At 37.5% G+C, this 12,370-nt stretch overlaps 1 protein-coding gene across 2 annotated transcripts in view; it reads left to right on the top strand.

Annotated features, from left to right (window-relative positions):
- Positions 1 to 646: 646 nt before the first annotated feature.
- MEIS1 (Meis homeobox 1) overlaps positions 647 to 12,370 on the top strand; it is a 192,581-nt gene continuing 180,857 nt past the window's right edge. The window contains exons 1-6 of one of the 2 annotated variants that reach the window (XM_082250164.1): positions 647 to 1,470; positions 4,919 to 5,145; positions 7,398 to 7,539; positions 7,923 to 7,973; positions 8,983 to 9,033; positions 11,377 to 11,523. In XM_082250164.1, coding sequence (XP_082106290.1) covers positions 1,459 to 1,470; positions 4,919 to 5,145; positions 7,398 to 7,539; positions 7,923 to 7,973; positions 8,983 to 9,033; positions 11,377 to 11,523 — 630 coding nt within the window. In that variant the 5' untranslated portion in view covers positions 647 to 1,458. The remainder of the gene's footprint in view (positions 1,471 to 4,918; positions 5,146 to 7,397; positions 7,540 to 7,922; positions 7,974 to 8,982; positions 9,034 to 11,376; positions 11,524 to 12,370) is intronic. The other variant, XM_082250165.1, reaches the window with a different exon arrangement.

Raw genomic sequence — 12,370 nt, forward strand, 5'->3', positions numbered from 1 at the left:
CACTGATCGGACCCTTCCTTCTCCTCGCTGTACCGGCAATGCTGGGAGGAAGAAAACTCTCTCCTCTCCCTCCGATCAGGTCTCGCCAACTCCCCGCAGAGCCCCCCAGCGCGCCCCGCTCATCGATTATTTGATAATTGATACTCCCTCCGACCAATGCGAGGCCGCCTCCGCCACGCCGGCCTCCGATTGGTCGGGAGCTTTTCTACCGCTGCCTACTGAGATTTGGGCTAGCTCACTGTGCGCCAGGCGGAGGGGGGGTTTCTCTCTGCAGCAGCTGAATGAACTTTCTCAGTACTTCTTCCTCCTCAGGAATGAATGGAAGAGTGTCAGCCCAGGAGGTGTCGGTGTCCGCGGGCTGGATACATTGATGACATTGTATCAAGTTGTAATAAAGTAGAGATGAGGGGGGAATTAAAGTGGCATGGATAGGATCTCCAGCCCTAAGTGCAGCCAGGGAGAAGCCATAGCCCGCTGCAGGCTGGGGAGAGTTGCTCTTTTATTTTTTCTATGTGTGTGTTGATGGAGTAATGTAGTGCTTCTCCTATCTGGGATGTCCTCCCTCCCTCCCTCCCTCCTCCTCCCCCCCCCCTCCCTCTCCACATGAGCCAGTCGATGCAGCCCATTGCATTGTGTAAGACGCGACCTGTTATGGCCACCACTACTTCCGGGTTCCAGCATTCTGGTCCAAACCCAGCTCTCCGCCTGTGCAGCACACACATCACACGCGCGGCGGGGCTGGGAGCGAGCAGCATCGATCGGGGCTTCTTTAAGGCGAACTCACAGCTTTTCTCTCTCTCCCCCTCTCTCCATCTCCACATCCACACAGAGGGAGAGAGAGAGAGACAGAGCTAGAGGAGGAAAATAAGAAGAGCAAGGCTGAAGGGAGAAGAAGAAGAAGGGAGCCGCCGCTGCTGCTGCTGAGCCTCCTCCATTCTGCATCTGGACACCCCCTGACCGGTGCACATCGCCCGCTGGATCACCATCATTCATTCAGCACCTTTGACAAGCTTCGCCTATGATTGACAGCTGAAGTGGCAGAGAGCCATGAGACTTTCTCTAGCTGCCTTCCAGGGCTACTTTTAAAAACTTATTTAAAAAAAAAAAAAAGGAAGAGGGGGGGTGGGGGGTTAAAAAAAAAAAAGAAATAGGAAAATTTCTTCCTTTCCTCTACCACCCTGGGTCTTTGCAAAGAGTTCCATGCTGAATTATTTGGCTCTTTCAACAAGGAGCTCCACGAAGCTGAAGATTTGGTTGAAATTCTCAAGACACTGGAAACTTTAAAGAGGGATTTATTTTCGAGTTTTTCTTTTTCTTTTTCTTTTTTTTTTTTTTTTTACTTTTTATATATTTCTTTTTTTTTTTTTTTTCCCCTGGAGTGGCGTCATTGATTCTCATCCACACTGGCCTTAAATAGGATTTATTTCAAAGTGAAGTAGGAAGGAGTTAGGAAGGCCGATGGCTCAAAGGGTAGGTGCTGTGCCTGAGACATTTTCTACAACTTTTTTTTAATCTGTGTGATTGAAACGTGGCTTGGGGGGTAGAGGCTGAACAACATAGCCATTTAGGCTCTTTTTTTTACAGGAGTGTATAGGCCATTGTATACATACTCATATATACACATACATATTTAAAACTTTAAACTGAAAATAAAACACTTGTATGCCTGCACACACCTAAGCAATAAAGTATATATATATATATATATATATATATATATATATATATAAATACTTACAAACTTAGAACTATTTTAAACTGAAGACAATCACTCTTTATGTTTCTATATACTTGGCTAATAAAGCTGATTGTGCTAAATATTTACACACACACACACATAAGGTTGTTTGTTTTATTTTACAAGAATGTATTTCTTTTTGAAGTTCAGTGCAAACATACAACATAACAACTAGATATGGATACAGTAGGCTGCTATATGTCTTTGGGTAACAGAAGTGCTTAAGGGTCAAATGGCAGTTCATGTTTAATGCATGGGGGTATAGAACCAGGGGAGAGTAGTTGTAATATATACACACATATATATATATATATATATATATATATATACATTATACAAACACACACATAGAGTAATTTTAAACTTTAAACCAATGATTGATCATTTTTACATACTTGGCCAATAAAGTAATAGATAGATAGAGGAGGGAGATAGATAGATAGATAGATAGATAGATAGATAGATAGATAGATAGATAGATAGATAGATAGATAGATAGATAGATAGACATATATACATTTTGCAGGATCTATCATATATTGCATGCATGCAGAGTCATTACATAAATATATATATTTATATAATGACTTAGTATGCATGCAACATATGATGGATCCTGCAACATGTATATATATATGTGTGTGTATGTGTATATATATATATATATATATATATATATATATATATATATATATGGATCCTGCAACATGTGTATATATATGTGTGTATATATATATATATATATATATATATATATATATATATATATATATATATATATAGATCCTGCAACATGTATATATATGTGTGTATATATATATATATAATATCAGGATTTATCATAAATTGCATGCATACATAGGCCCTCCCTATAAAATGTATATATATTGCAGGATCTATCACTCATTGCATGCATACAAAGTCCTCCTATATACAAGTTCCTAGACATCATGAACTCCCCCCCCCCCCCCCCCCCCCCAGTTGACAAGTTGTGAGGCACATTTCTAGTGCTGGCTTATCCCTGAAAGCCCAGGGCTCTCCATACACACACTGAAATGTATGTGTTGTTCAAACAGCATTGTTAAAGTGTTTACTGTTGACAACAAGCAGCTAGCAAACAATCCGACTTGTCTGTGTGTTTGTGGATCCAGCCTGTGTGTTAATGGGAAGTCAGATCTAATCTCTCTCCGATCTGTCATTTCAAAGAAGCTCTATTCCACCTAGACAAGTAATCTTAATTACTGCCATTTATTGTTAATATGTGCATATTATCAGCAGCGTTCCATTGATTAAAAGCCATTAAACTTTGCATAATATGGGAGCTCAACCACTGGGCTGTCTGGAATAGAAAGCTGAGGTCTCGCTGACACTTCACTTCCAACCAGGTGTCACCTCCATACATTACTATTTACTAATATCCCCATCCACTGATCATTCATTTCTCCCCACTGGAACGCTGTATATGTGTCACCACTAATGTATATGAATGATCACAACTAATGACAACTGTAGTGTACACAGGCTGTGCCAGGGTGCCCAACTTTTCATACCATAATTATATTAAAAACACATTTATTTAATACACCGGCTGTTATGTACACACACACACAAGGGTAGAAGTTTTGTGTGGGGACAAATAGTATGTGTGTATATATATATATATATATATATATATTGTGAGTGTGTTTAAATTTTTTATACAAACACGTATATACAAGTACAATCATTCATTCAGTTTCTCACTTTCTTGTATACAAATATTTATTTATGCAAATACACAAATATTATGTATGCATGCGTTGTCCATTATTAATTTTATTTTTTATTTTTACACCTTTACACTTATGTATATTTGTGTATAAGTTGTGTGTGTGTGTGGATAGATAGATAGATAGATACATACATACATACATACATACATACATACATACATACATACATACATACATATATACATACAATTGGATAGGGAGAAACACATACTATACATATTTTTGCACAAATATGAGTATACATGTGTATGGGATGCATGCAAATATACACAACTATCTTTATAGGGTACATATGCATTCAACATTTTTTTTATCACATTTGCTAAGTTTTGAAGTTTGTGTAGGTAAGTTCCATGCTCACATATACAAATATTGATATATATGTGTAAAATTGTAAGAGGTATATGCAATATATATATATATATATATATATATATATATATATATATATATATATATATGCATATGCACCCTATGTCTATATATATATAAAACAGATAGGGTGCATATGCATAATAACATGTTTAATCACTTTTGCTAAGTTCTGTAGTTTGTGTAGTTTAGTTACACTCACATATAGTTATTATTATTATTATTTATTTTTTTTTACTGTATGGGGTACATGGGATGTATACAAACCTCTCTCTATGGAGTACATATGCATACTAATATTTTTTAATCACATTTTTTAAGTTTTGTAGTTTGCATCGTTTATTTACATACACACATACACACAAATATAGGTATACATGTATAAAATTGTATGGGGTACATGGGATGTATACAAACCTCTCCCTATGGAGTACATATGCATACTAATATTTTTTAATCACATTTTCTAAGTTTTTCAGTTTGCATAGTTTAGTTACACACATACATAGGTAAAAATGTAGAAAATTGTATGGAGTCCATGGGATGTGTACAAACCTCTCTCTATGGGGTACATATTCACCCATGTTTTGATCACATCACATGTGCCTACTTTTGCAGTGTATCTATTGTTTCCCAATTTTCTCCCCATGCTCACACACATCCAGGTCACTCCAATCTTACACTTGGCACAGTTGGCCTAATGTGAACATTTTGGCATAGGGGTGTTGAATGGAGCAAGCCCCCTGTAAGCCTCATTTTCAGCTTGCTTTGCCAACTGTTACCTCTCAGATAGTGTCAGTTGTTGTGATTTTCATTGGTCCTCCCTGTGAACAGTCTAGGGGGATCTCTAATGAAATCAAATGCTAATCCTCCAAGACGGGGCCGGAGAAAGTGAAAAGACCCTGAGAGCCACCATAATGGAAGGCGCTCCTTGGAGGGGATGGAGTCAGCTGGAGGCCTCGCCATTTGCCATGCCTTGCTCCTTCCTCAGTTGTCTCCTGGCTTGCTGATCGTGTTTTTTCTGTCTACCATACAGTACGACGACTTGCCCCATTACGGTGGGATGGATGGAGTAGGGATTCCTAGTACCATGTATGGGGATCCCCATGCTGCTAGATCCATGCAGCCCGTTCACCATCTGAACCACGGTCCACCTCTGCACTCCCACCAATACCCGCACACGGCCCACACCAACGCTATGCCCCCCAGCATGGGCTCTTCAGTCAATGACGCTCTGAAGAGAGATAAAGATTCCATTTATGGGTAGGTACAGCTGGCATCACTTTTTACAACCAGGGGACACTACCCCAACAATGCTGCATCTCTGTCTACTTTACTGTCTACAAACTTTACCAAACTTCAACTTACTGTACTGCCAAGCATCACAGCTAGATCTCAGCATCATTACTCTGATGTGAAGTTACTTTTTTTTATTTTTATTTATTTAAAATGAGTTTAAAGTAAGTGCAAATAAAATATAATAAATGTACTGCTTGTGTGTGTATTTTAGTAGAAGCTGAAAGTTAGGTAAATATAAAAAATAATAATGAACTTTAATTATTATTTTTAACAACGGTAGATATAATGATGGGAGTAGTCAACAATCTGGCAGTACTGTATATGGGCTGTATTGGCAAGAAAAGTGTATTTATGGATGATAGGCGTGTTATATTATGTGTGCACGTGTGTATTTCTATATTATTATATATATAGAAGTAGAGATAGATAGATAGATAGATCGATAGATAGATAGATAGATAGATAGATAGATAGATAGATAGATAGATAGATAGATAGATAGATAGATAGATAATATATACTCAGAAGTTTTATAAAAAAAAAAAATATATATATATATATATATATATATATATATATACATATACATACTCAGAAGTTAAGAAAAAATATACTACATAAATTAAAGTAATAACAATAAAAAAAGTATGTATTACATAAATGAAAAAAATATATACACACACACACATATATATATATATATATATATATATATATATATATATATATATATGTGTGTATATTTACAAATTATACATAAATTAAAATAATACAAATAAAAAATAGTAAGTATATATCAAATAAATGAAAATATATATGTAGATATATATGTTTACACATATATTATACATAAATAAAAATAGTTAAAATATGTTTATTACATTAAAAAAAGAAATATATATATATACATAAATAAAAATAATTAAAATATGTTTATTACATTAAAAAAAAAAATATATATATATATATATATATATATATATATATATATATATATATATATATATATATATATATATATATATATATATATATATATATATACACACACACATATATATATTAAAAATAAATGAAAATAGGAAAAATGACACATGCAAGCACACAAGCTGCTTGAGGTGTGTTTGAACAGCCTATATATGTTCACATGCGTGTCTGCCTATGACAAGGGCTTTGCTCATTTAATTTTTTTGTATTTTTCAAATCGTTCTTGTCTCTTAAATAGACACGGCATTGTTGTGCTAGAGTAGCTCTATTTTTTTGCTATAGATGTCTTGAAAGGGCTTAAATAAATTAAAACAACACGCTCTGGTTAATGTGAAAACACGTGTAATCTCCCTAATTTGTCCCTTACGACTCCTAATCTTTTGTAGCCATGGAGTTTATTTAAACGCATAGTTTGCAGGGCAATGCTAGCCCATCTCTGCCTCCCCACTTGCCCCTCTCCTCTCCCACCCCCTAGCTCCAAAGAGGCAGCCTGTAGTTTATGCAGGAAATGGAATAAATTACTTTAAACACTTTTAATTGAGTTAGAAGGTTAATGGAATTCCCTGTCCTCCTTCTCAGAGTACCTGATTTAGCCGCATTAAAATATTAAAAGACTTAGCCCCGTTTTCATAGAAAAAGGCATTATGGCGTGTGCTAAATGAGGTGACATAAAATTCAGTAGTTTAACTTTTTTTTTTTTTTTTTAAGAAACGTAATATTGCAATCCAAATTCACGTCTGCCCTTTAGGTAAAGATTTATTAACTGATTGCCTACCTACTGATTACTGGAAGGATTCTAAAATCATTAGGCTGGTTCTCTCTCTATATATATTTTAAGGAGTAGATTTAGCTGCTTTATCGTATTATTTAAAATACCCATCCGTGCATTTGAGCCAGAGATCTCCCAGTCTTTTTTCTTTTTTCTATTATGGTTTATTTATGCCTTGAATAGTGAAAGAGAGCGAAGGCTAATTGCATTGGAGTGCTAGGCTGGTCTGTGTCTTGTGTGTGCTGATTGTCTTTGCCCAGGGCCTCTGGTGTTTTGCCCTGGTGAGAGGAGCATTGAGCTGGGAGGGGCAGGGGGCATCTGTCCTCTTGATCATGTGGCTTTTTTTTTTTTTCACTGACAGCCTTTTAGCTTGTTGTACAGCTTAGTCCTTGTTTTATGTTTTTATTATTATTTTTTTTAATGTATGTTATTTTTGTTGATTGCTGTGTTTCTCTTGCAGACACCCCCTGTTCCCTCTGTTAGCACTGATTTTTGAAAAATGTGAACTAGCTACTTGTACCCCTCGAGAACCTGGAGTAGCAGGCGGTGATGTGTGTTCCTCTGAGTCTTTCAATGAAGACATTGCAGTGTTCGCCAAACAGGTCAGCCAAACACAATGCAAGATGCAAGCAACACTAGCACCAAGCAAGCACACACACACATACACACAGCATTATAATAAAGATCACACACACATAAACTTTGTCCTGACCCGACAGAACCCTGGGTGCCATTATTGATCCCCTACACAGTTATTGAGCAACGCTTTGTAGATGATCTGGGATTATTATTAATGTCCTACCTAATCAGAGGGGAAAATAGACACCCTGACAGATGGAATGTTAGTCTATTAGATACACTAGTATTACATACTACTCATAGACTAGCCTTATGCAGCTTATTTCTGCTGCTGTTTTGTTCAGTTGAATTTAAACTCTTTTTTTTACACCCCCCCCCCCTCCCCTTTCCCTTTATGTGGCTTCAGATTCGTGCAGAAAAACCCCTGTTTTCCTCAAACCCGGAATTGGACAATTTGGTAAGAAGTGACAAAATCCTTTATTTTTTTCCCCTCTTCTATGTCGTGTTACTTGCTTGTTTAGTTGGCACAGAGCTCTTAATTACAAGTAATACAGTGTAACAATTTGGTCTAAGTAAATTACACAGTGATCAGAAGGGAGCTCTGCGCTTCTTAGTAAATGAGATGGCCTTTTTTTTATGACACCCACTAAGTGACTGCAGTAATCAGCTCCTTGGTTTATTTAGGGTTGTCAAATCCTTTAGTGTTTCTCTCCCTGCTATCACATCCACCCCCCCCCCCCCCCCAGAGTTGTAGACAAACAGATTGAAAACACATCAAAAGCCCCCCACTATTTGGGGATTTCAATGGAAAGGCATAAAAAAGATAGCCAGAAATCCAACACCATTTGCTGCACTGGATTTATATTTGAACTCACTTGATATTGAAAGAGTCTGGTTTGTGTTCTGCTTATTTTGTATCAGTCACATTAGCAAAGCCAAATACATTGCTAGGGAAAGTTGTGCTAAGAAAGCTTTCTTTCTTTCTTTCTCTGCAGTATGTTTTCTTCTGTTGTTTGTACCTTTATTAGTACTTTTTTATGTTTTCCCTCCAGCTGATCCAAACTATGAAATCATTCTTTCTTTCTTTCTTTCTTTCTTTCTTTCTTTCTTTCTTTCTTTCTTTCTTTCTTTCTTTCTTTCTTTCTTTCTTTCTTTCTCTGCAGTATGTTTTCTTCTGTTGTTTGTACCTTTATTAGTACTTTTTTATGTTTATCCTCCAGCTGATCCAAGCTATCCAATCTTTCTTTCTTTCTTTCTTTCTTTCTTTCTTTCTTTCTTTCTTTCTTTCTTTCTTTCTTTCTTTCTTTCTTTCTTTCTTTCTTTCTTTCTTTCTTTCTTTCTTTTTCTCTACCCCCCCCCCCCTCTTTTTTTCCAAGGCATTTGTACTGCAGTGTGCCTTGTTTTATTGTCTGCATCTTTATTAGTATTTTATTTTTGCTTTTTGTTTTTCTCCCCCCCATCCCCAGATGATCCAAGCTATCCAAGTATTACGGTTTCATCTACTGGAGTTAGAAAAGGTAATGCAAGCTGTAGAGATGGAGTAACAAGCTCCAGCTAATAGTGAATTTGCATAAATGTCTTTATTTCTGGTTCTGTGTAATTAGTGTCAAGACCAATCACGGAATCCATTGCTCTTCTCAGTTTAATTGCGATTTCAGCTACTAGAACCAGGATCACAAACAGCCCAGGCCTCGTGTTCCTTTTAATACCTTTCTCTGGCTTTTTGCGCATTCTGTGCAGTCTCCAGCCATTTATTCGCATTTTAAGGCATCCAAACATTTCGGAGCGCTAGATGGGGTTTTAGAGACATAAAAAAATAAAATAAAGCTTAAAAAGTGGAGGGGTGAGATTCAGGATGTTGCTGCGAGTTTTTTTTTTTTTTTTTCCCAGAGACAAAGCAAAGCTGGTTTTATCAGCTTCTCCACTCTGGGACTATTCCTGAATGCTGAAGGGAGAAGGATGATAATGTGATTTTACTAGCTGTTTTGCATTTGAGCAATAAAGGGTATTGCAGTTTGATGCCAGCCATAAAAGTTGCATGCGAGGTTTGGAGACTTTTTTTTTTTTTTTTCGTTTTATTTATTCAGTTTCTGTTAGGGTTTAAATATTAAAGTGCTGTAAAGCTCCTGAATCCATTGCTTTAGTTTTCTTTTTTTTTTTTTTTCAAAGCTTCTCTTTTGCTTGTTTACTTCTGCTGTTAGGTTTAGGATGTATCCTTGTAGTAACATTTTAGGGCTTAAAGAGCCCATTGCTGTCAGCATTGCCGGGTATGTGCCAATGTGCTTTCTCTTTTTTTTTTACATATTTATTTAGGCTGCATTCTTAGTATTATTTTTAGGCTTCCGTCTTAAAGAGCCCATCACTGTCATTATAGTTGAGCATCTGGCAATGTGCTTTATATATATATATATATATATATATATATATATATATATGTATATATATATATATATATATATATATATATATTATATTAAGAATGCAATATATATTATATATATATTGCATTCTTGCAGAATCATTAGGCTTTTCTCTTAGAGAGCCAATCACGGTTAGTAAAGCCAAGCACAGTCATAATAAAAAAAATTAAAAAAATATATGTATATATATATATATGTATGTATATATATATATATATATATATATATATATATATATATATATATATAATTATATATATATTGCATCCTTGCAGAATCATTAAGGCTCTTCTCTTAAAGAGCCAATCACCATTAGCATAGCTAAGCACAGTCATAATATATATATATATATATATATATATATATATATATATATTACTGCATCCTAGCAGAATCATCTTAAGGCTCTCCTTTTAAAGAGCTCATTACTGTTAACATAGCAAGGCATTTGAAAATATATATATATATATACACTGCATCCTTACAGAATTATTTTAAGGTCATGAGAACTCATCACTGTTAGTTAACATAGCCAAGCCAAGTTGGGAAAAGTTGGCTATAGTAACAGTGTATATATATATATATATATATATATATATATATATATATATATATATATAATCCTTGTATACTTATATTTTATATATGTAGGATGCCCCCTAATAGTAAGGCTCTCTTTAAAGAGCTTAGAACATCACTGTTGGCTATGGTTACATAGCTAATGCCTTTTGTATTTGATTAGCATATCTATATCTATCTATCTATCTATGCATATATATATGTATATATATATATATATATTTATATAATATCCTTGTACAGTTTTAAGGCTTCAGTTGATGTTTGACCACTGATTTATAAATGTAGGGTGCACCCTAGGAACTTTATATAATAATCTAAGTCTTCAGTTGATATGGTTGCTGCCCATTGTTTTAGAAAATTTAGGATGCACCCTAAAACCCTTCTAGTATTATTTCAAGGCTTCAGTCTTAGAGCCGGTCACTGTCATCTTAGCCATGTATTTGGCAATATGTTTTCTTTTTCTCTTCCCCTCCCCCCTCCATTGCCTTTAGCTGCCCCTGCACGGCCCCTGTGATGATATAACTAGATGAAATTAAATAGTTTACTTTAAATGTCACCCATGCAGGTCAGCTCTCTCGTGGTCACAGCCCCGGGAGCAGATGAATTTAACACGGGTGTTGGATTTGTTGTAGCTTGTGAATCATCTTGTCAGTGTCAATTTTGGCGGATATCTCTATTTTAGGGGAGGAAAGGGGGGGAGGGGAGTAGTTGGGGGTCTCCTGGGGATGATCGCAGGACCCCCGACACCTCCTGATCGCCGCTGTCACTCATCTCATTCTGCTCTCATCTCTCGGCTTTTACTGTTTTATTTATTTTGTCTTTTTTTTGCTTTGTTTCTGTCTCTGTCGGCTGGAGCAGGTACACGAACTCTGCGACAATTTCTGCCATCGGTATATTAGCTGTTTGAAAGGGAAGATGCCCATCGACCTGGTGATAGAGGACCGGGAAGGGGGGTCCAAGTCGGACAGCGAAGACATGACCAGATCGGCCACACTCACAGACCAGGTAAGCCCATCGGCCGATTTTAATCGATTATTGGCTACTTTTTGAATTGCTGATGGGTGATTGGATGAGTATGTGGGGATTGCGGCTTCCTACAGGCCGGCTCAGGGATTCGAACCGGCAGCTATAGATAAAGCCAGCGTGTGCTGAATGATTGTTTTGGGGGTGCCCGCTGAGTTTGTTTGATTGGCCGGTCAGTAGAGTAGAGCTGGTCTCGGGAGCCAATCAGAGGCGGAGTTTGTGTGTGCGGGGCGCAGCGCGGAGCGGGCTGTGTACGAAGCTCTATGGAGCTCTCTCTGTGTACGAAGCTCTATGGAGCTCTCTGTGTGTACGAAGCTCTATGGAGCTCTCTCTGTGTACGAAGCTCTATGGAGCTCTCTGTGTGTACGGAGCTCAGGGAAGAGCCGCTATGTATCTCTCTGTGTGTACGAAGCTCTATGGAGCTCTTTGTGTGTACGAAGCTCTATGTAGCTCTCTGTGTGTACGGAGCTCAGGGAAGAGCCGCCATGGGGCTGTCTGTATGCGGAGCTCAGGGAAGAGCCGCTTCATTAGCCGCCTTGTCAGTCCCCCGTGGCCGGGCTCGCTCAGAGCTCGCTGCACATTGTGCACAAAGCGCGCCCCTTCCCTCCCCGCACAGGGAATGAGCGCGCGCCCCCGCCGCCGGGGGTTGTGTGTGAGGAGGGGGGGGGGGGGGGATATAATTCAGCGCTGAGGCCTTCCTCTCACCGCTGGGACCGGCCCCGGAGGACAATATGGCGGGAAAGTTGTCCCCCGGGGGAGGGCAGAGAGCGGGGATTCCACTTCACACACAGCTTCCTAACCAGCTCTCTGGGTGTCTATGGCTGTTCAT

Source organism: Pelophylax lessonae (genome assembly GCF_965119305.1).
Source record: "Pelophylax lessonae genome assembly, chromosome: 3".
NCBI classification, from domain to species: Eukaryota; Metazoa; Chordata; class Amphibia; order Anura; family Ranidae; genus Pelophylax; species Pelophylax lessonae.